Source organism: Euprymna scolopes, chromosome 17 (genome assembly GCF_053919585.1).
Source record: "Euprymna scolopes isolate OS-2025 chromosome 17, ASM5391958v1, whole genome shotgun sequence".
NCBI lineage: Eukaryota > Metazoa > Mollusca > Cephalopoda > Sepiida > Sepiolidae > Euprymna > Euprymna scolopes.
The window spans coordinates 68,147,444-68,173,693 of NC_136498.1; the positions used below are offsets into that span (position 1 = coordinate 68,147,444).

The 26,250-nt window shown below is 30.5% G+C and overlaps 1 protein-coding gene across 1 annotated transcript in view; it reads right to left on the minus strand.

The window, feature by feature from the left end:
• Window positions 1–11,834: 11,834 nt before the first annotated feature.
• LOC145296771 (transmembrane 9 superfamily member 4-like) overlaps window positions 11,835–26,250 on the minus strand; it is a 120,856-nt gene continuing 106,440 nt past the window's right edge. Inside the window, exons 15-21 of the mRNA XM_080142825.1 lie at window positions 25,148–25,231; window positions 21,879–21,974; window positions 18,222–18,301; window positions 15,826–15,889; window positions 14,651–14,770; window positions 13,955–14,044; window positions 11,835–12,888 (exon numbers count right to left, since the gene is read on the minus strand). Coding sequence (XP_079998951.1) covers window positions 12,739–12,888; window positions 13,955–14,044; window positions 14,651–14,770; window positions 15,826–15,889; window positions 18,222–18,301; window positions 21,879–21,974; window positions 25,148–25,231 — 684 coding nt within the window. The 3' untranslated portion in view covers window positions 11,835–12,738. The remainder of the gene's footprint in view (window positions 12,889–13,954; window positions 14,045–14,650; window positions 14,771–15,825; window positions 15,890–18,221; window positions 18,302–21,878; window positions 21,975–25,147; window positions 25,232–26,250) is intronic.

Here is a 26,250-nt window from a genome sequence, read left to right on the forward strand (position 1 = left end):
AATGAACAAAAAATGAGAGAGAGAGAGAGAATGAACAAAAAATGAGAGAGAGAGAATGAACAAAAAATGAGAGAGAGAGAATGAACAAAAAATGAGAGCTAAACAAAGGAGAGAGAAAGAATAAACAAACGAGAGAATGAAAAAAAAAAAAACGAAAAAAAACAAAAAACGTGTATATGTGTGCAGTTAAGAGAAAAATTCAGACAAAAGGGGATAATTTATCCCAACTTAATGGACTGTCCCTTGAAAAATTTCCAATACCCCCTCCCAAATCAAAACTTACATTTAAAAATAAATTAGATAACATAAGAATTTATGAAATACACAAATTAATGATGTAACATTATAAAAAAAGGTTGTCACATCACCATGATCAATTTGGTTGTAAAACATCAGTTTCTTTTTGTGTTTTGCATTCAAATTACCCAGGTTTTAGATAATTAACTACACACAATCCGATTTTTGCCATCATGAACCGAATATTTCAATATTTACCCATTCCAACAAAAAGCATAAAAATATGTACAAATTCTTAAAAAAAAAAAAAATTAAATAAATGAGTGGTTGTTCTTTTTTCACACACTTAATATTCCAAGTTGTATATTTGTGAGAGCATAGATTTATTAAGATCAACATAAATATCCATTTTTATTCAAGTAACAATATAAAAAAAAATTAATAGAAAGAAGAAAAAAAAAAAGATTTACATTAAATATAATGTATAGGTTGGTCGCTTGTTGTTTTTAAATGGCTACAATTTCACTTACTTGATCTTAGAAAGATTAAGGTTCACCTAGTATCCCACAATTCTACACTCAGCGAATTGATTTTTTTTTTTTTTGGCACTTGTACATTTTAGTTTTTGAGAATTTTTTTTTATTTTTAATTTTTGAAAACTTTCATTTAGAACAGAACGAGACCAAGATATATATATATATATATATATATATATTTTCTTTGGGCACATGGTGCAGTGGATAGAGGCGTTGAATCTCTATGGTTCCAGGTGGGCATTGTCTTAAGATAGTGGTTTCAATTCTACCCAAAGCAGGCCAGAGGATTAGTTGGCCAAAACCTGGTGAGACAACAACTATGGAAGGCAGTAATTACTGAGGATACAGTTAGGAGACTTAGCATTGCTATCCAGTCATGGTTAATCATCTGAAGAAGACCAGAGTATGAGTTGGCCGAAACGGGGTGAAACAACAGCAACTATGAAGATGAGAACAGTCTGCAAATAAATAAATAAATAAATACATAATTCAAGAAGTTCTTAAAATTTTCCAATAATGACTGTTCACGACTATAAATTTTAATAAGTTTTATTTACTAAAAAATTTTAATTTTGTCAAATGAAGTGATTTTTTTTTTTTAATCATACATTTTAATATAACTTTCATTAAAAAGTTCTTAAATTATCTCCCCTTGTTCCAAATCGAAGTCTTCAAGAATCAAAACAAAATTTATCCTCAAAAACTAAGATGCACATATGCCCCCCCCCTTTTAAAGATTTATATACAGAAAATCTACAAGCTTTCAAAATTTGATAAATTTCTGTTATAAATGGTTATTATTATTATTATTATTATTATTATTATTATTATTCAATTATACATGATTTATATTGTTTTTTTTCTGAAAATTCTTCCAAGTATAATTCAATTGTGGTCGCTTCCAAGAGTTTATGGATCAGTAAATCCTCAAACATTTGGATCAAACATATTGACAATATGATGCATGCTAAAAACATGGCCAGAATTTACATAGGATGGTGAAATCTCCACATATTGTTCAATATAAGTAATCCAGACTGTACATCCTTGCACAAAATATCTCCAATGCTGCCTGCAAATTTCGAAAACAAACATAAGTTTAAAAAAAAAAAAAAAAAAAAAAATCCATAATAAAAATGATTAGAATTAAATTTTAAATGTACTTTTCCTTCGATTTAATTTTTGAACTTAAATTCATCTGCAGTTGGAAAGTATTTCAAGAGGATAGCAAAACTAGCTAACATTTGATATACTTGCAATCTTTTTTTCGCATGCATTAATCCCAAGTTACAGAGGGGTTCGAAATAGATTTTTGGCATGCTCATAGGTTTGGTCCAGATGAAGGCCAGTTTTATACAAGTACTAACAATGATATTAACAATGATATTGAAAAGTAAATCTAATTAAGAATGTTTTATTTATATTTTCTTTTTTTAAATTAAAAACATTTTAAATAAAAATCCCCAGGGGAAGCCATTTAAAAATGATTTTTAAGTGCCAATATTCACAATCCGTTCACTTAATTTTTTCATTAGTATTATTAAGAATACTGTCTACTAAAAATTACCTTCCCCTCATGCTATTCCTTTTACTGCAACTTCGTACCACAATACTAACCAGATCACAGTAGCAGAGGTTCTTTTCCTCTTGTATATTACTAGCAAGGAGTATGAATAGTTTTATAAGTGTGAACAAGTGTTTGAGTTAATTCTTATTGCTAATTTTGTCATATCTTTAATGTAACATAAAATGGTTTCATAACATTAAACATACAAGGAATATTTTTTCAAAATTCGAGAAATAAATGCATAACTAATTCATCTAATTGGGATTTCAAACAAACATAGATAAAACTAAATAATATGGGATTAAAATGTATTCAACTAAAGAAACATTTCAAGACAGTTTTGTTTCCAGAATAAAGAAGCATAAAACACATCCGACTTTCATTTTGATAGATAAAAAGACCAGGGGCATAGTGGATAAAGTAATTGGTAAAATTCAGTTATAAAGTTACTCTTCTGGAGGTTAAAGGGTTCTGTTTGAAATTATGTGCAGATTCCCAAGTTTAGCCAGGTACACTTCGAGAAGTTCAGGTTACATTGAGTAAAACATTGCGAAAATAACACTCAAGGTGAAAACGGTAGTTTGAAGAATCAAAATAATACAAATGTATAAAGAAGTTTGAATAAACAAAATCAAAATTTCTGACAAAAATAGAGGGCGTTAATATATGGAACAAGTTAATGAGCATGTAAACAAACTAATTAAAACTAATGACAAAAAACATGAGCTGTGATGTTTTCATTTATATTCATCATCATGACAAAATATGAGTACATAACATCACAGTCATCCTCACATTTTATTTTATTTCTCGTTTCTTTGAATAAATCGTACACCTCACACAAATAGAGTCCTCTTGCCATGATGAAGGAAAACAAAATTGGATTAACTAATTTCACAAAAATGTTTGCAGAGTTGAGTATTTTTCTGCATTGACGTTGATATCAAAAGCCTATCTTTCTTACTTAAAAATTATTCAAACAAACTTATTAATATACTCAAAGATATGCAAGCGACTTAATTAAAGTTAATTTTCCGAGGTTAACTAATTTGCATATTCCTTTGAAAAGCGATCTTTAATTATTCATTATTTCTAATTGTTTCATTTGACTATTATGCTCAGTTCTACGCATATTTTCTACATTCTGCATAATTGGATTATGATTTAGGATGAAAAAGTTAGAGCACACACATGTACATGTGTGTGTAGGTGCGTACGGAATGGTCTACCAAATTCTTCTCTCATTTTTTTGGTCTATAGACTTGATATATGGAGGAATTTATACCTATGGAACAAATTCAATTTGGTTTTTAGCTGGTAACAATAGCTGCTAAGGGGTCAAAATTGAAAAAAAAAAAAAATTCAACTTGGCAGGAGTAAGTAGACTAACCCTGTTATTTCTATGCATGTAAATATACATTTATATGTTAAAGTTGATTAATTTTTAATGTTTTCTCATTCATCTGTTGATAGCACAAACAGTAATAACTAAGGCTAGAGCACTAAATATTTTGGTTTCTATTCTAGCTGAAAGCTAGAAATCATTTTTTTAAAAATATTTCAAATCATTTGGGTACAGAGGATTGGCTCTATAATACCAAATCTGTATAGATTAAAATATCATATTTAAGCATATTTTACAACCAGGCAGCCTGCTAGTATATAAGCCTGTTGAATCTTAGCGTAGATCAAATGCGGAATATTCTGTGTAGCTTAATTGCCATATATATTTTATAACTTATTACCTAGCTACCATCGTATTGAGCACTGTTGAAGTAAATACTTAAAGTTTACACATAAATTTATACTTTCGTATATTAATTTATGTGATTAAATGAAGTCGTCATATATATATTTCTTTTATCAAAATAATTATCTACTGACACGTGTTTCGTCATGTCAGTGGATAATTATATTTTAACAATACATATGCCGCTCCCCATTTGGAGATACCAATTGGTCAAAGGGAAAATTATTCCAAACTTGCATTTAGGTAAAAATGCACTTGCGTATAAATAATTGAATTTATTCAAAAAGTATCGTAAAACAAAAACAAATAACATCTTTTCTCAAATGCATATTTAGTTTTAGATAAAATGAAAAATGTTGCATGAAAAGCAATAAATGGATAACAGTTTTAAGAGATTCGATATATTCATATGCAAATACACTCATTCACATCTGGCCTGAAGTCGATTTCTTAAAAAAAGCATCCTCCAAAACACAAGTATTTCTTCTTTGTATAATAAATTCTATAAATAATCTTGTAGTCATTTAGGAATAGTTTTATAATTTGAGTAAACCATGTGAATTTATTATGCAAAGAAGAAATACCTGTGTTTTGGAGTGTTTTTTTTTTTTTATGGAATCGAGTGGTTTAAGAAATCGACTTCAGGCCAGATGTGAATGAGTGTATTTGCATATGAATATATCGAATCTCTTAAAACTGTTATCTATTTATTGCTTTTCATGCAACATTTTTCAATTTATCCAAAACTAAATATGCACTACAAGATTATTTTCAAAGTGATACAGACTTTTAAAATTTCATTTTAAGATAGACATTACATTCAGCTACGTGGACATAAATGGATGATAACATTCAATGCTACTAAAACTAAGCTTCTTTCCTTTAACAACTACAAAAAAAAAAAACTAATTTGCCGATTGCCATGACAAATAACATCATACCTGACACTTCATCATTCAAACTGCTTGGTTTAACATTCACAAGCAACATGAATTTGAACAAATACATTGAGGATATTGCCAAAGCTACTTCCACTACTGTGCTAGAAAATTACTTGCACCAGGAAGTTTCCCATATCTTTACAAAGCCACAATTCGCCCACACATGGAATATTGTTTCCACATCTGGACTGGTGCATCTTCCACTACTCTCTTGCTCTCAGACAGGGTACAAAAAAAAAATGTTTTAAATCTAATAGGTCTTGCACTATCAGCCAAACTCCAACCTCTGTTCCATCACCGCAATGTTGCATCCCTGTATCCGATTTACAAGTACTTTAATGGAATGTTCTCTAATGAACTAACACTTGTACCCTCTTGATATACATACTCCTAACCCAACAAGCAGCGAAATCCCACCCTTTCACCGTTAAGGTCCCAAGATGCTGGCAAGCCTTTTACTCATAGTTTCTTCCCTCTGACTGCTAAACTTTGGAATCCCCTCCCAGTTTCCTACTTCTGAATGTACTAATACATCAAAGTGTAAACGTAATTTGGGCAGACATCTAGCTGCTCAACTTTCCACAGTCCCGTGAGACATGATTTTAAATTGCAGTCCCTTATTTCTAAATGGAAATATGCCTTGCTTGAGGTGAAAAATAAAAAAATTTAAGCTGTAATACTGAATATTTTTGATACAATGATGTGTGCATGTACTGCATGGATAGGAGGAGTACTGACTGACTACTAGACAAGAGTTTCAATCCTGGCTTGAGGAACTTGCCAATCTAGCTCCACTAAAAAGTTACAATACAGCAAAAAAATCTGTGTATGACATAGATGAACCAAATTTACATCATTAACGTGATTACTACACTACCACCTTATCTTCATTAACCCTTAATCTCGAGTGACCTTTGGGTCTTGATAAGTGGTGTGACTCCGAAAAAATAAATAAATAAAATAAAAAAAAAAGATAAATTTGACTCTCTAAGATTGAAAAGTGGTTGACTGAATTGTATTTGCAATGTGTTTTGAAGAAAAAAAGTTGATTATTTTACTGTAAAATATGATTTTTTCTTTTCTTTTTTTTTTTTTTGGTAAAATCCGAAAAATCATTACTAATGTTCCGATTGTATTGGCTATGGAGAAACAGAAGTAAATTTTAGGAATATAGACCAATTTTGCTTGATACAAACCCTTATTTTTATCAGAAAATATCAACTTATAATTGTTCTAAAATTAAACATTAGTACTGTTAAGCTTACTACTTGGCTGGACACTATACTCAAAATGTGTATAGTATACATATACGAAATACTTTGGATGAAACTATTTCGCTCTATCACAACGCTTCAGTGCGGCCAGGCAAGCAAGTGCATATATATATATATATATATATATATATATATATATATATCCCAATAAAATGAAAAAATTAACCTCTTAGTTGGAACAGATCTGATTCCAAACTACAAAACTTGCACACAAAAAGGGCTCGATATCTTTTCAAAGGAACTTAACATTTTACTGAAGGAAAAAAAAATGCATTATCTTTTATGATTAGTTGCAATTTCTGTGAGGATCGTCCATAGCAGAGATTTCAAGAGAGAATATGGTAGCATTGCGAAGATCATCCTGCATAACAGTCGGAAGGTGCATTGCTCCAGTTAACAGAATCGGAATACATCTATAGTAGAACACACATAGATGACTTCAGCCATCGGAAAATTAAAATGACAATTTTGATTCTTGTCTAGAATTCATCCTATATCAGAAAACAAAAAAAAATAAAAATCTGTATGATGTACTTGTAACAAAACGAAAATCATATTCTAAAAATCACATAAATTGATCAAGTTGTTTTAGCTTTAGAAAGAAAATCATTTTTAAATGATTAATGGGAATTTGTAGAGACATTACAACATAAATCTAGAAAAGTATGAATTATTTTTGAGTTTTCTTTGTTTGACATTTTTTTCAAAATGGCAGGCGAGACAATCACTTCTTGGATACACATAAAATTTGATTTTCTTATTTAAAAATAAAATAACTTGATTGATTTATGTGACTTTTGGAATATGATATTTTCATTTTGTCATAGGTATGTACATCATACAGATGTTTCTTTATTTTTATTTATTTATTTTTTTAATGTGGAGGAATTTTGGACAATAACCAGTTTTCGAAAGGAATGAGTTACGAGCATCCCAGAAAAATTCTCAACCTGACTGGTTGATGGCTTCAAAGTTTGCAGCATAAAAAAATATTGACAGCCTTTACATGTAAAATAAATCAGCTTCATTATTATTGCAACAATCATCCAGTGTTTACAGATTTACTTAACATGTTGAAATTGTAAAAAAAAAAAAACCCCAAAAAACAATGTTGGGTGCTTGTTTATATTCTACGCATTTCAGCTGAACACATTACGTACTTATGTCACTTGGGAATTAGTATAAATTCCAAGAATCTATAAAAATGATCCAGTAAATTACCTTGAAGTATTTTTGAATAAAAAAAAAAAAAAAAAAAAAAAAAAAAAGAAAAAATCAGTCACAAATACAGTCCAAGATGCCTGGATTAAAAATGGTGGTACGGACACAAAAATCAAAGATTTAGTCGAAATTATCAATTGAAGTTAACCTCATCTCCAGATCGTGGCAACTCTCTACTATAAGAACATATGTTAAACCTCAAATCGCTAAACTCGAAAATTTTCATTTTTACTTGTAATTATTTTTCTACTGGATCATTTTTCATAATTTTTAGAATTTATACTAATTTCAACACGACATGAAAGTCTGTAATAATGTTTTCACCCGATATGCGTTTGTTTAAAAGAGTACCAATATAAACTAGCACCTATTGAAATGCATAATTCAAAATGTATTTCTTCAGAAACTATAAAAAAAATATCCACTTTGCTTAGCAAGCATAAATAAATGTATGCTTAGTAAGCAAAGTGGATATTTTTTATTTGATAAATTATTTATACAATTAAGCAATGCAATCTCTATAATAATATTATAAGGCATTTCACATTCATACATATGAACGTTATCACCTTTCACACACATTTAAAAAACTGAGATCATCATCGGACCAGTAAAGATGAGGTAAAAAACAAAAAAAAATATATTTCCAACTAAACCTATTTTAAAACTAACTGTTCCAAAATCAAATTATGTTGCCCTATCAACAAAAACAGTACAAAAATGCATTTCAAAAAGTAACATTTGTTTTATTTATTTGAATATTCAGCTAACAACTAGCAGGCTGCCTGGCATTGCCCGGTCGTAAGATATGCTTGAATATATTTTAATTCATATGGATTACATATTTATTATTATAGACAATTGTCTATCGATTATTATATTGAACCTTATATAAATAGTAACGAGATCAAAACAATAACAAAAAAAAAAAAATACATATATGACTTAGGTGCTATCAGCTAGAATCAAAATCAAAACATACAACTCTCCACCCTTATTTCTTAGCCTCTGAGCCATGTCCATATAAATAAAATAAATTCACTTGTCAGCCCCTGACCGTTGTTTTAAGACAAGATTCTAGCAAGCATGGCTGGACGTTGCACAGTTTTATAATTATATAGATAATACTTTTTTTTATGGAATAGTTAATTTTTTTCTTAATATTAAACTGGCAGACATTATTTAAAAAGGATTCTTAATAGTAAACCATAGATTGATGAAGAAAGCATCATGGAATTTCCATGGGCTCCTGGTTATATTAATATATTTCTTCAAATTATCATTTCTAATTGTTTAACTAAAATTCTATTAATTCTTCATTAGTATTATAAGACAAAGAATACCAAAGGAATTCGAATACTAAGGAAGAGAACAAATGAAAACAGAACATTCTCCACTTTTATTAAAAAATATATTTAAAATCAGTTAAAAACAATTTTGATAAATGAAAAAAAAAATACAATTAAAAACAAAAAGTAAATAACTATTTTTCTTAATCTTTTTTCTCCAAAAATGTAATTAAAAAAAAAAATAATCGAAATCTTAAGTATGACATCCTGAGAAAATAAACCGAAACTAAAGCATAAATATTTTTTCCCTAAATTTGGAGTCAAATAGAAAATAGATCCGTTTTTTTTTTGTTTTTTTTTAAATTAGGAGAAAAAGGTAGAACTGAAAATCTTATAACTTATCAGATATAGGCATCTTGCATGCAATAATAGAAAGTAAACAGCTTTCATCCATTTGGAGATTATTATTATTATTATTATGCGGTTGATGCAAACATTCTTATCTAAGTAATTTCCAAAAGTGCAGTATTAACCGCCGCCAATACATAATGCAAAATGGTTCTCAATTCACATTTTAGTCGTGAGGAACAAAACTGATGTCAGAATAGTGCTAACAAGAAACAAGTGAGGACAGCTAAAATCAACACAGGTAAATAAAAAAAAAAAAAAAAAAAAAAGTAGTCTTTTTTTTTCATCTAAACAATCTAGTTTTTGTGCATACAATTATTTACTGCTGTAGATTAGAATCAGATAAACATAGAAGCAGATTGCTTACATATCCAATCAAGGAAACAACATCTGCCCACACGTTTTTAATATTGGAAATTTATTTCAGACAGTATACAATATGTCACGTACAAGGCTACCTTTTTATTGATGCTATTTTTTTTTTTTTATGGATATTACAAGAGATTATTGGGTCTGTGGAGCTGAATATAAGCAAAGAATACTACAAGGATTCGAGGCACAGATTCGAATTTTGTAAGATTAAATTTTTTTTGTATTGGGATTGTTTGCTTATATCTAGCCCTGTGGATTAAATAATCAATTGTTATATTATTTGAAAAAAAATAATAGCATCGACAAAAGGGTAGAATATATAACATACTATATATATATATATAGTATGTATAAATAATTTTCATACAAATAGGTGATGGCTTCAAATCAAAATTAATAATTTGATGACACATTGGCAACTACTTTGTACATTGTTAGTAAAAATAATTCCCATCCATTTTTCCTCTCTTATAGACAGGAAAAAGAAAGTTTACTTGTCAAACCATTAAAAACAAAAATTGATCCCTGGTTGAGGTTAGTAGAAAAAAAAAAAAAAAAAAAAAAAAAAAAAAAAAAAAAAAAAGAAGAAAACTAATATATACAGAGTATACAATTACCAAACATGCTGAATGACCACTTTTCAGACTCGGCTGAAGAACGGCTATGAATATTCTTTAGCTCAATGGGCTAGATTTTAGTGTTTCTGAGAAACACCAGATATCAATGTCCAACTGAATTAATGAATAATGTTATTGGTAATAAAATATTATGCTCTTTGAGCATTGATCTTTCTCTTATATAAAACAGTATCATATATATATAACATAATGAAAAATAGTTACTGTGTGTAGTTGATTCTATATCAAAACTCTTCAATTGTGTTTAAATAACAAAAAGGGGGAAAAAAACTGAAGCAAAACTTTTAATTGAAATAATTCCCTCGCCCAAAACTCAAGTTCCTATCTACTTGCCTTCCCATGAGGGCAAAGTTAGAAACAGGGTTGGTTTTTTAATATGAGGATATCTACTTCCCCAGAAAAAAAACTTAAAATTAAAAAAGGTAGGGGCACTATGAATTGAGACAAAAATAAAAATGATATCAGGCCTAGGATTTCATCTTTCACTGAATGAGGACAGAAAAGATGCTATATTTTGTTCCTCGCCAAAAGATCATGGCTTGGTACAAAAAGAAATGATAATCAAATAGTAGAGAAAGATGTTTATTTTTTGTTTTTTAGAAACCAAAAAGAATTTAGAGAAAAATAAATTTAAAAAAAATATATAAAAAGATGAACTTAGAAGTTTAACAGAACTTCTTTGGCCATTGTTTTCTTGCTTGCAAAATATATTAAAAATCCAGTTTCAATCAAAAATATTTCATTAAATTAAAAAAGAAAATGTACGTGGATGCAAGAGACCATTTAGACTGTTTATACATACCCATCAGTAATAGTTGCACGAGTGTATGTATATAATTCATATTCAGACTTTTTTCTATTAAAAGAAAAAAAAAATTTGTTCATAGATTCTTTAATTTAGATTGTTAGTCCCCCACCTCCAGGACATTCCGATTATAAACACAGCAGAAGCAGACAAAATGTAAACATTCATCCTGAAAACAGTTAAAAGGAACAGAAAGAGAGAGAAGTGGAGCAGGAACAGAAGATGTTAAATTTAGTTGGGACAGATTTCAATTAAGTCTTATTTAGTTTATTAATTTTATATATATATATATATATATATATATCCTTATAAGTGGATGCTCACAGGATATAATCGAGTAAATCCTTACTGTATTTATATAAAAGTATGCAATAATAAATAGAGCCATATTTATTTGGTATAAAACTATGGTGCTTATTTAGAATTAAACTTATTTTCAAAACAAAAATATAGAAAAATCTTTTAAAAACTTTATGATGTATGCGCCTGTCAAATAACAAAGATTCAAAAAATCACATAAATTGATCAATTTTTTTTTTTTTAAAGAAAAACAAATTTTATTACTAAGCAAGACAGTGTTTTGATCAGCCATGTTTTATAAGAAGAAAAGTCAATTCGAACTATCAAGATCAAAATTAGCCTTGTAATGGATACAATTTACTACTAAAATCACTCAAAATTGTAAAAAATGATTTTCTATATTAAACAAAAATACTTAATTCAGGTGATTTTTGGAATATCACACCTTTGTTCTGTGATGAGTACATACATCATAAAGATTCTTCTAGAATTTAGCTTTTTTTTTTTAAATAGATTTAATTCTAAATAAACACCGAAACTATTTGTACAAAACTTTTTGGCTACACAGGTTTCAGTTCTAGCTAGAAACGACCTGAACTTCTTTAGGCTACTATTCAAAATATGGATGCAAAAATGAAAATGCGTCATTACATGTTTATACTAGAAACATTTTGATGGTTGGCCTTGTAATTCTAAAATGTTAGCTTAATGAATCACATGGACATAAAATTGTATGTAACTTTTTAAAGAATTGCTCTTACATTTTTGCATCTATATTGAATAGATGTCTGAAGAAGTTCAGCTGGTTTCTAGATAGAACTGAAGACTGTCTGCAAATGTGTAGCTAAAAATGTCTGTATAAATAAAGTTTTATATTTACATATGTGTGTGTGTGTGTGTGTGTTAAAGACACATGCAAATAAATAGGGATTTACGTGATAGCAACAAATAGAGGCCTGGGAAATATGAGAGAAGAAAAGTGAACCAAAGACTTTTGATGAGAGAGAGAGAGAGAGGATAATGTTTGGTGTATGACACAAAACAAGTGTAGAAATTTTTTTAAATCATATTTCTGTGCATTGTACGTATGCACCATAAATATATATGAATGTGATGTGGAAAAATGCAGCCCAAGCAGAATATTATCAGAATAAATCCATGGTCATACCGCCTTAGGAGGGGGTCCTGTGCTAACCTCTCATTACAGACCCCCTTCCCCCAGTCACTTCTTTTCATCATTTTAGTATTTGGATAAAAAGTTCTCATAGTTTGGGGGAAAAAAAAAAAAAAAAATCCATTATTTGGGTGACCCCCCCCCCTCCAATCTCCTTGGCTTCTTTATTTTTTTTTGTTTTTATTATAAATTTTTTTTCTGTTCTTTTTCTGCCAATAAATTTGGCTCAGTCTATTTTAATAGCTGCATAAATCCGTCGGATAAAAAAGTATGCTGCATAGAATCCAATGGTACCGGTTAGGATCCAAAACGTAAATGACATCAGCAGTGTGTAGCCAAAGTATAGAAGAGTTGGAATAAATTCTGTGATCTCCAACTGAAATAGAAATAGGCAACCAATCAGCATTCAAATTAAACAAAATGTCTAAGAAAACAAAACAAAACGAAAAAACACATTGAAGGACTTTTTTCTTGTGGCATTAATAGGTTGTTTTGTTTTTTTTTCAAGCTAATTAAAGTGAAGTTATTTCTTTACTTGGATTTTTTTTTTCAAATTTGATTTGCACAATATTACTGTATCTCTATAGATAAATTCCTAAAAAAAAAAAGAAAAAAAAAAGAAAAAAAAAAGCCACTTATTCATCAATATGATGGACTTTTAAGTTATCTTTCACAAGAGAAAAAAAATCTAGTGTATAAAATACTAGCAAAGAAATTTTTGCTATATTCTCAAATTTTGTTTCTATTTTTACACGGTCAAAATCTTCCAATATCTAAATACTCTGAAGGAAGGGCTAATCATTTAAAATCTGGGAAGACTAGAATAAATAATCTGCAAACTTGATAAAACCTGTCCAATAAACAGTTTGAAGAACTGATAGAAGCTCAGACAGCCAACAAGAAACTAATCCAGCCATCATGATCTTACTACTTCGATTGTTTTAAATCTATTAACCCAAGAGCTCTCATCCATTCTTTCAATGTGGCCAGAGCCATCCAAGTTTACTCTTCTGCACACATCTGCTCAAATTAGCACCTGCTTTTCCCTGTACCAAAATTGTATCCCCAAAATAACAAAACTTCTGAACAACTTTGCCATTCAAATATACTTTCTCCACCGCAGAGTTCTCATCCATGTCTATTGTCTAACACACAAACTGGTTATCACCTCTTAAACTACCAGTAATCCCACTGCACCTTTTGTATACGCAGTGCTTGCAAGTACCACAACAAGTGAAGTTACACTCAACTTCCTGACTACAAAATGAACAGGGGGAACTTTCCTCTTTCTAGGTATTTTTAACATTACCATCACTAGTCATGAAATTATATTTTTTCAGCAGAGCTGAACTTTTATTTAATTTTAAATTAGGATTTTTCAAACTAAATCTTAATTTTGAAAATGAGAGGTTATGAAAATGGAAGGTCCAACAAACTCTTACCTTTGTTACAAAATAAAAGATAGAATAAGCAAACATGTAGACTGCAGAGCCTCCAGATACAATGAACGAATGCCACCACCAATGATAGTCCTGTAGAAGAAATAAAAAAAAACATTAAAATCAATTCACAAATGAACAAGATTCATACAAAAAAATACATCCTGACTGTAAAAGAACAAAAAAGGAAAGTAAGAAAAAATGAAACAGAAAAAGAAAAAATACAAATGAAAAATACAAACAAAAAAAGAAAAAACAAAAAAAGGACACATTTTCCTCACAAAAATATCAAGATATTACAATTTCTTATAATATTGAAAACGTATGATTTTTACTATTAAAAACATTACATTAAAATTAGAATATAAAAATGTTCTTTTTCGAGAGCTTCTAGAATATTTTAAATTGTGAGGTTCCATTTGGAGTGTTTATGGAACTTTCCATTCACCAAAATTATAAAAGGACACTGATCAACTTTTTAGTTAGTCAACTGGTGAGTCAGATTGAGTCGGGGGGGGGGGGGGGCTAGAAATAGGGTGGAAAAAAAACAGAAAAACTAGAAATAGGGGGGGGGGTAAAAATAGGGGGGGGGGCAGGAAAGGGGGGGAATAGAACTGGGGGGGGGATAGAAATAGGGGAGAAAAACGAGAAAAAGGGGGGAAAAGAAAACAATAATAAAGAAAAAAAAATTTAATTTACCTCTCCACAAAGCTGGAAATAGACCATGACAATGGAGATTTGTGACACCGAAATAACTAAGATGATGAAGACCAAGAAGAGGAAACCAAACAAATAATAAAACTGATTTTCCCAAATTGCCTGCAAATAAGATAAATTTATCTATTAATTCTTTATGTGAAATTTATCCAGTGTCTCACTGGAAGTGCTATAAGAAAATCATTAGCATATAAATTAAAAGTCAGTAACTGTTTTATTTTTTCACATTTGTTTCCATAAAAATTATATAAAACAAATAACTTTAATCAAAAATGTTGAGAAAGACATGCACATGTAAACATAATTATTTGTAATACTTATGGTAGATATTTGGGTAAACTTGCATAACGGAGAGCTTTACTAAATCCTGCCATATGATTGTCATCCATTTCCGCAGCTGTTCCTCAATATGTTTGCACGACTCAAGTAGAAATTATATCATCATGTCTTTGTATTTAAGGTGACATGGATGCCCCTGATGCTAGGGTAAGTAGCACCAAACATCTTCCACCTACTCTCCATGCAGTCCAACCCAATAAAGTCATTTTGTATGCACCAAAGCCAGGTTTTCTTTGATCTTCCATGCATTCCCGTGTCTTGGATATCTATGTATATTATTGAGTTGATGGAGAAGATTTCATGTACACTGACAAACCAGCTGAGATGCAGAGCATGTAAGGCATCCCAAAACCACACCAGTACCAAGCTTTTGATAGAGCACAAATTACTCCTAAGTGATAGGTAAATAATTTATCATGCAATGCTCCATACCTCAGTCATTAATTTCACAACTACTGTATTCTGTTTTGATATATATATTTTGATATTAGATATAATACCTAAAAGGAAACTAAAGTTAGAGAGAAAAGGTATTTTTGAAGGCTTACAATGCAAGAATGTAGTCTTTATGAGCAGATAAATAAATAATTCAATTTTTTATTTTTATTTATTTCTTTTTTTATATTTATTTATCTACCTGAATTTTTTTTAACTGTGGATGGTACTTATTCCAAAGGTCCTTTCGGGTAATAACCCATCATCAGTGGAGAAACAAATCCTCTCTCTAGGCTGTAAATTTTAACAATGCTTCAAGCAAACCATGCCATACTTCTTAAAGTTAGACATGTTTTAGACTAAATTCTAAATGAAATACTTACAGTGAAAATAAAAAACAGTTCAATGAAGACAGCACCAAATGGCAAAATGCCAGCCATAAGAGTCCTACAAAGAACACAAAAAATATAAAAATCATAAAAGTTAAATTGTATTTCCCTTTCCTCTATTATTCTGACATGTTGAATTTTTTTTTTTTTTTTTTTTTTTTTACATCAGAGTCACCAATTATCAGGACTTGAAGGCCACTCGAGGAGAATAAGTGTTACTAAGTATCAGGTGGTTGGTGAGACGATATAATGATGGGTAGAGGTGGAAATTACCTAAGTTGAACAGCTCAACAATAATTTCATATTGGACTTGAAAATGACCATGTCAGCTGGAAAGCAACTCTGCAATAAAGTTCTATAGGTGATCAATTCTAGAAAAACTTTGTTCATGAAATTTGGATTTAGTTTTAGGCAAAAAGAGTGGGGGGAAATTATTGTCATTGGTTGTAATTAGATGAGTGCTTGTTGTGAATGTTTTGCAGGGAGGACCGTGGATTGAAGGTCAGTTGAGAACTTATGAAAATAACGATAGAGCAGAAATAGACTCACAACATCTCTTTTGTAGGAAAGAGGTCACAAGGAGGAAAAAAAGGACATTGTCTACTAGGTTTTGAAGCCATGGAGTATTGCTACCAGATCTGGACATGTACCGCTTAAAGCACCTTTCCTTCCTTAACGGGGATACAAAACCAACTCTGAAAGCTAGTGGAAGATGTCCTTTTCTTCTCTACAGCCTCTTTCTTACAGAAGAATGGTTGCTAGTCTTTTGATATCATATTTTTATTTTCATGGTAGGTGCTTGACTGCTCCAATCTGATTTCATCCTGTAAAACATTTGCAACAAAAACTCATCTACAATTGTTATATGCCCAGTACGCGGATAACGCGAACCTGGCCCAAATAACTTAATGATGCCAAAAGATAAGGCTGACAAATTCAATGACACGGTTTCAACCTGACAAGCAAGTGTAGCTATTAGTTCAGAGTTCACAAGTCGGCTGGTACAGCCCAGTACAGGTGGGAATGTCAATTGGGTTGAGGGTCACCCCCACACCTCACAACCCTAATATATAAAGAAGGGAGAAGTGAGTTATTAGTCAGAACTAGAGTCAGAGAGCAAAAGACAGCCCGAGATTTAGAGGACAGGGTCTTGCAGTCAAGATGAGGAAACGAAAAAGATCTAAATTGATTCAGCGATGCAGAGGCCCTCTCAGAAATAAGGAAGATCCTGAATAAAGTCTGTCTACAAATAATAAACAAGTCGTGTCTTAGGAGCATGCTTCATTTGATTTCTAGATTGAAGAGCAACTGTCGTAAGGAGCACCAACCGAAGAAAGGAGAAAAGGTATGTGTCTTAAGATCTTATAGACTATATGTATAGACACACGCACTTATGATTGTATAGATACATGTGCACACAAAGACAGATAACCAACGGCAATGTCATAGTTATATACACACCATACAAAATTATATAGACTTAATATGCAACACAATCACTGTAAATAATTTTTCCTTTCTTTCTTTGTATACTTAAAACTAAATCGTAATGTCCATGAGTCAAGTTTCTTCCCAAGAATTAGTCGTTTGTGGAACAATATTACAGACTACTTCCCAGCTGACTACAACATGTTCATTTTCAAACCCAATGTAAACAAATTCTTGTTAAGTTGTCTTAAATAACCAAATTCTGCCAAATTTCAACCATTATTACCAACCTTCAGCGTTGTTTTGTCATTCATCTGACAAACTCCTTAACCCTTATCCTTAAGTGGCTGTAAAGCCTTGATAAGCGATGACTGAAGTGCATAAAAAAAAAAAGTACTTGGCTGCTTTTAAAATTGAACAGTTTCATTCTGGATATATTAAATGCTTATTTCCAAGATTAAATAAAAATTTTTAAATACCATTTTATATACAAAAGAACAAATGTTAAAAATATTTCAGAAATAGTGTCCATATTTACTTGACTTTCCACGAAAACAGAATTAGACCAGGTTGGTTTTTAATGTAAGAAAAAATATAGCCCCCCCCCCCCAAAAAAAAGGAATTGAGACAAAAATAAAAACTGTCTTAATCTATTTCTCCCTCACTAACAGAGAACATAAAAGCGTATCAGAACATAGTTCCTAACCAAAAAATCAAGGAAGTTGAATTGGGTGAAATGTGTATGATAATTCTGAGCAATTATACTTGTGACAGCCCATAATGAACAGCGACCAAATTAAAGCACAAATCCTTGCACAACAGTTTTGAGATTTCATACATTTTGTTGACAATTTTTACTAAATTTTGTGAAATCGATTTATGCTTAGCTTTACATCTGATATATTATCCTTCCTATTAGTCAATTTTATACTAGAGAAAAAGGAGAACGAAAAATTGCTTACCCTAATGTAGGGTTCATATACCACATCTGTTCAGGGACTTGTCTTGGTATTTGATTGGTCCGCACAGGATGCTGATAGGGCTGGAGGAGAAAAGTATTGAACAATAATCATATCAACATGTAAAATTAAACATCCTCCATTTTTTTTTTTTTTTTTTTTTAATGTTGTGAAAACAAAATTATTACAAATTGAGAATCCGAATAATGTTTTTCTTTTTTTTTTTAAATACACAATTTTAGGGTTCTTAATTTTTGGTATTACCCACTTAGTCATAGAATGTTTTTTTAATCCTCTTCTCAAATTTCTTAATTCATAATAATTTGATATTCACAAAGTTTCAAAAAAAGGGGATATTTTAATTTCTTATAGCACAGCCAGCATGCAAAACTCATATTACAGACATTAAATTTTGTTCCCTCAACAGCAAGGAGCTACTTTCACTGAAGCAAAGAAAAAAAAAAAAAATCTTCAAAAAAGAAAAAGAAAATTCTTGGACTAAAGTAAGTATGCTGAAAATTAAGAACCTTAAAATAATTTTTTTTTTTTAAATATTTGTTTGATTTTTTAATTTATGATAATGAAAAATTAAATTTTACAAGAAAGACATTCTTCCAAAAAAAAAAAAAAAATTTTTAAATTCATATGAGACACTGAACAAATTGCAAGAAAAAACTGCAAGAACAAGTTGCGAGAGACTACATTGCATGTCTCTAGATATAATCCAATGCAATGCTGTGTTCATTATGACGCTGTCCTAAAATGTCAAAGTGCTAATGAAAAAGAATTTTTTTTTTTTTTTTTTAAACAATGGTGCTTCAAAATATTAAAGGCTTATTTATATTTTTTTTGAAAAATATTAAAGGCTTCTTAACATTTTTAAGGTGAAAAAAATATTAGAGGTTTCTTCACAAAGATAAAGAACTTTGTGTAGGAATATTATCACCAAAATTTGAATTAAACTTTGGTACATAAGAAAAATTCATAAGAAAAAAAAAATCAAAAGATTTTTAAAAATTTGCATCACAGAATTCTTTTTCCTTATGAGACTACACCAGCAGATTCTTCACGAGTTAAGAGCTCTGCTCGGAGAATTGGGAAGTACTAACGCACCTATCACATTGTGATACTATGAACTGCATCCCCACTTTAGAGCCAAGACCATGGAGAAAGTAAAGAAATGATTCACTAAGAGGCACAAAGATGATCAAAAGTAAAATAAGTAGTTAGATGGGAATGGCTCAGAATGTGAATGTTGAAGTAATCAGTTTCTATTGAATAAGATGAAGGTTGGGGGTGGGGGTGGGGGGAGCAGTGACAAAAAAACAGACATAGGATTTCTGGACACAAGTTAATACAAGTCAGGACTGTTTATGACAGTTAGTGACTGAAAGGCCTCCGAAAGAATTTGACTATGGGCAAATTGCAGAAGAGAATTAGACTATAGATTGGTACAGACCAAAGATAAGTCGACTTCAACCGAATGACAATGATACCTCAACAGACAAATTACCTTCGTTAGTTTCAGTTTATAAGCTAAGACCTAAAAAATGAACACTAGCATTTGGAAGTTCTTTTTCGATGACAGCATAACTTACACATGCACACAGAACACCATAATACATCTTGAATTTTTTTTTTCTTGTGCGTCTGCATTCTTTTGTTTTTATGTACTTGTACACCCATGCTCGCACCCTTGACGATCGCCAATACAAGAGATGGTAACATGGCCAGAACAACAATATCAAGATGAAGACCACAGTACACAAGTGTCAGGGGAATGTTGAGACAAGCCGCACATGGCATTACAATATAGTCATGATCTTACAGCTTCAGTCTTCCAAACTTAAAAACATTGAAGAAACAATTTGAAATAATGCATGAAGAGAAACCTGCCATTTATATATGGTGCACAACAAAGGATGTCAAATTGTCTGCTTTGACGAGGGTGTGTGTACTTAATTCTTTTTAAAAAGGTCAGTGTTCCTGATTTCAATTAGATACAAACACCCTCATCAAACAAGAGAAAGTGTACTTGTACAGTTTAATCAAGACATTAAAAAATGAAAATATTGAAAAAAGGCTATATTGTATGTATTCGTTATGGAACAAAGTTCACCAAAAAAAAATTTCACTTAATTTCATCAAGTATTTTTTTTTTTTACAGCGAAAAAACAATTTATTATGACACAGAGCAAAAGGTTTGATTTTTAGGAAGAAAAGCTAGTATGGGGAGGGAGTGTCGGCGCTTTAAACAGAATTATCTCCCCCGTGGCGTATTCAAAAATTCCAAGATGGCTACCTTCAACATGCTGTCATAAAAACATGTTTTTCTGTTGTAAAAAAACCCAAAACAAAACAAAAAAACTACTCCATCAAATTAAGTGAAATTTTTTTTTTGAGATCTTCAGTCCAAAGCAGATACGTACAATGTAAACTTTTTTGATATTTTCATTTTTTAATGTCTTGATTAAACTGTACAAGTACCAGAGGAAGATATGCTGAGAAATAATTATATATTCATAAAAGGTTCTCATGAATTAGTAACAGAATCCTTCGTAACAATAAAGGCTTAATATAGAAATTTAGAAATAGAGCCATTTTTGAAAGTCACTCGAAGAGTTAAAGGCCTAAGATATAAAGGTATCACCATCCTCAAACAAAATGTGACATTCTTTCTATACAAACTGAAAATCAGAACACCTGAATTTATTCGGCAATTATAGCACACCATTAGTGGTAAACGTAGATGATCGATGAGCTTTGATTGCAAGAGAATACCATGCGTCGGATTGAACTATATCTGAAAGGTTGTCCACAAAGGTATCAAATAAAAGTCTTATGTGAGGAGTAAAAATTATTTCCTGCCAAAAAAGGTGAAGGAGGATACATCATGAATCCATGCGACGCAAAAAAATGGCTAGCAAAAATTGTTCATAATTACATAAGCCCTAACATTTGACTTCTTAGCTTCCTAGAAATAATGATTTGCACAATTTATTTAGCTACTCGATCCGATCGCCGATACATGTCAGCTGAGATTTCAATCTGATAAATCAGTCCAGCAGAAACTGGGTCATTTCAGTGGCTTTTTATCTGGTGGGCTGAGGCATTAATTCTGGGGAGTCCTCGGAGGTCCATCCTCCCGGGATTTGCATCTCGTTTTTTGGGTGAAATTTATTGTTTATTACCTGAGGTGTCCTGAATGCAGGATGCTAACAGCGCTGCCCAGACCATTTTTAAAAGGCTAGAATGTTCCTCATTTAGAGGTACTAGTTTAATCCTTATGAATTTAATCCTTATGTAATGTAAGACCATGTGCGGCTTGCCTCAACATTCCCCTAAAACTTGTGTACTGTGGTCTTCATCTTGATCTCCTTTGATTATGTTACATCTTCCTGCAATATGAAGGAAGTAAGCACCAGCTCCTGAGATATCAACCTGAGGGATTACTATATATGGAATATAGTCAAGAAGAATGATGAGTATCCTTAGCAATTAACAATATTTCAAAAACAAACAGTAATAAAATATATAAATATATATATATACACACACAAAAGATATAGATATAAAAAGTGTGTTGTAAATTTTTGTTATCTCCAATTTGTCCTATTCAGAGGGGGTATAAAAAAAATAAAATAAACATTTTATGTTTACCTGTTTTCTGAAACCAAAAAAGTATCCCAAGAACACTAAAGGCAAAGAGATACCAAACCACATACAAAGAAGTGTCACCATTGTGCTAAACGGTACCTGAAAAAAAAAAAAAAAGTTCACATAAAAAAAGGACATAATATTTAATGATCTTTTGCTAATAAGATGCAAAGGCAAAACTTTACTAAAAAATGAAATTAAGTTACATAGAATTTGAATTTGTATTTTCTGTCTTTAATTTTTGTCAATAATGTGAGGACAATGTTCAGTGCTTATTTAGAATTAAACCCATTTTCAAGACAAAAATACAGAAAATCTTTAAAAAGAACTTTTTGGTGTATGTATTCATGATGGAATGCACATCAAACAAACTAACTATTGTCCTAATGTCAGGAACATGTTCACCTGGTGAGGTTGATTGTCCATTAGTAGAACATTAAGTATGAATTAAAGAGGATAATTATAAAAAGTAGTTGAGGCAATGTGAGATTTCAACTCCTAAACTTCTACTTAAATCAATTATATTTTGTCAAAAGCAAATAAAATGATTGATGAGGTATATAAGTGATTAACAGAAAAAAAACCCATTGAAATTAAGATAAATTTCCCAACATGGGAAGCCATGTTATTTCAGAGGAAGCAAACGTTCTTGTAAGAATATACAAGTTTACAATAAAACCCTCATCTCTGTATTAATAAATTATGCATGTACTTCTAATATAAATTTGATAATTAGAAATTATTATTTTTTATTTATTATTAACTAGCTTTACCCTGCCACGCATTGCTGTGGCTTAATTTGGTGTCATGGAAAAGTCTAATAAAAAGAGAAAATGCATGTGTCTTATATTCTTAGTACAGCAATTGACTCCCACAAAAAAAAAAAATGCAGAAATGTAAGAAGTGGTACTCTTGCAGTATGTAATGGTTAGATATTTTAGTGTTTATTTAATGTAAAATGTTTAATTATCTCAAAGAACACAGTTTATGTCTGTATTTGAAGAAGACAAATGGTCGCGGACTCTGTTGAATATGTTAACTTTAGGTAAATAAGTTAAAAACTATCTAAAACAGTGTCAGAGTTTTTTAGTTTGAACTGATTTTCGCGAACGTAACGTAATCAACGGTATCTGCCAGCAGTTGTATGTTTGAAAGATACCGGTAAAGACTGTTTGTCAAGCCGTTACATTAAATAGAAAGGGTTTGACGGAAAAGTTGTGAGAAACTCAGTATGTAGCAAATGTAATTTCGTTAATGAAGAAGAAGCTTTCATAAATGTTAATTTAAACACGTACAGAATTGTTTAACAAAGAAGCAATCATAATTTTCTGATCTTAATCGGACCTTTATCTGGTTCTTTATTTTGTTTTTGGTTTTTCAATTTGAATGCAAGTAATTAAACGATTTAAATATGTAAATAATAAAATTAAATAATCGTCCAAACCGGAAGAAAGAACTGAGTAGTCGCGTAGTTAATGGTATTGTTTTTGTTTTTGATTTTCAAGTGTAATGCAAGTAATTTCACGGTATGGTTGCGTTGTAATATTAATTTGTAAAAAAGGAGATGTTAGTTTAAAAAAAGTTGTGTAGTTGAAAGCAGTAATAAATGAAGCTCATAGTTAGATTCCTCGGTTAGAGTCGTCAAAACCGGAAGTATAAACTTAGTAGTCTCGCAGTATGCGTCTTATGGAAGAAAGAAAGGCAAAACAAAGCAATCTAATCTTATTGGACGTTTAGCGCGGTTATTTATTTATTATTTTTTTGGTTTTGTTTTGTAAGTTTTTAGTGGGAAGTACTAATAAATAAAGCTCATAGTCAGATTTCGCGATTAGAGTTGTCAAAACCAGAAGTAAAATCCGAGTAGTCATGCAGTTTGCGTTGCACGTTAAAGAAAAAAAAAAAAAACAGATAGGCAAAAAGATAATGTTAATCGGACCGTATTTTTTTTTTATGGGAGAGTAGCGAAAAAAAGAAAAAAAAGGGTGAAAAAATGGCTTTAATAACTCTTTACGATTTCAAACCGGTGTTTATTCCTACTGTTCCTTGTGGACGTGTTCTCAGCGGTGTAAAGTGGTAGCAGGAGTAATAGGAATTTAATAGAGAAAAGATTTTACAACTTCCATTGATTATAACCGGTTTTGCCAGTGAACTCTCACCAGGAAAGATATAGGAATGTACCGTTATCGAGGAAGTGTAAGGGTAATAGGCCTATAGCACACCTCAGATCTTATGCTGCAGTTTGTGCACATTACATTTGCATGTAATGTCTTGATTTTTAATCCTATTAAGGTCAAACTCATACGGGGAAAAAATGAGTTCATTTTATTTATATAGAGAAGATCAAATATTTATTGAAACTAAAAAAGATAATTAAGGAAAAACTAAAACAAAGTTTTTAAAAGTCCATTAAAAAATTATTGGATACACAACTATATTTTGAATTACTTTTCTTTAATCAATATGTCTCCACCTGGACAATACAAGATAAATACAGCTAATATAAAATATACTCAATTTTGGTCATTAATAGCTATATATATATATATATATATATATATAGTAATACAACATTAAAGTTATTTATATAAAGAAAAGTGTAAAACTAAAAATATTTGTATTTATTTGCGGACTATTATCCTTGTCTTTATAGTTGTTGTTTCACAACATTTCAGCCAACTATTCCTCTGTCCCTTTTCAGGTTGTTCAGGGCTCATGGCGCAGTGGATAGAGAGGTTGAATCTCTACAGTTCCAGGTGAGCACTGTCTGAAGATAGCGGTTTAAATCCTACCCAAAACTAGCCAGAGCCAAAGTTGGCCAAAATGTGGTGAGATGACAAGGCAGTAATTACTGAAGATACAGTTAAAGATTCAGCATTCCTATCCCATTGTAGTTAACAACCTAACAAAGGCCAGAGGAATAGTTGGTCGAAACGTCATGAAACAACAACTATAAAGATGAGGATAATAGTTTGCAAATAAATAAAGTATACAAATTACTCATTTCAAAACGAATTCCAATAATTAAATAATAAAAAGATTCTTATAAGGATAGGTTAGAATTATAAGGTTCACTTATATTGCAAGAAAAAATGGGAAGGAAATGATTGAGCCTTTAAAATAATTCAATTTTTAAATTAGAAAAAAAAAAAAACATTCAAAACTAAACCTCACAAATACACATTTTTCTACTATGTGATATTTTACTTATCATAATCGAAATTTAAATGAAAAAGAGATAAAAAGAAAATAAATAAAATAAATGTTTTACTTACAGCTCCCGAGGAATGTTTTCCCCAAATAAAGAAATTCAATATGAAACAGGTTCCAAAAAGTATTCCAGGATAAAACGTTGCAGTCTGGAATGTAAAAAAAATAATAAATGAATAATAAAAAAAAAAAAATTACATTTTTTTTCAATAAACATTTTAATTCATTAAAATCTAACAAAATTTATACATTTGTTAAAATTTTGGTTATATATATATATATATATATATATATATATATATATTTTTTTTTTTTTTTTTTCAACCCTACTAAAAGTTTTGATCATGTTTTTGTTCATAAGAGATGTAAACTTCACCTCAAAATGATAAAACAAAAAAAGGCATGCAGCTTTCAAAAATAGTTCTCTAATGAAACTAATTTTTCAGTAAGCCTTAAATATTTTTTTAAGTGTGGTATATACAAAGTATGGATAATATTTGGCCGTAAATTTCAATTTCTAATCTTATTTTATTTCTATTGTCAACCTTGCTTTTATGAAAACAGACAGTCTTTTTGATTATTTGAAGCTAAGGAAAAGGTAGTTTTAGAATTTGCATAGGAAGGACAAATAAGATTTCAGTCTTCCTCAGCATTGTAGAAAAGATAAGAAAGGTTCAGGATTCAATTATGAGGCGACATTAGAGGGAAAAATGCATGATCAGTTCATTTTATAGAAGAGTATATAAATTATCAATAATAATAAACTACACTTAGTTTTAACATGATTGCAGTTTCATGGTATTAGTGATCAGAAAAGTATGTAACTGATAATCATTTGCTGCCTGAGTTCGGTTCAGATTTTAAGAGATTTGTTTTTCTTGGACACGTGTGTGTGTTTATATTCATACAAAATATGGTAATCGATCTTGTTTCCTGACTAGGGCAATGAACGCAGTTTTCCCCACTCCTGACACATCCCATCCCTTTAAACTGGGCACTTCGAAGTGCTTGAATGCCGTAATGTCTAGCTGTTTGTCTCCATATTTTCAAACTATCTCCTCCGAAACTACTTTTAGTTTCACAGAGCGGCGCTAGGGGCCTCAAATGATTGGATTTTTTACGGACCATTCTTTTATAGGTCTTTAGTCGGTTAAAATCATTTTTAAGA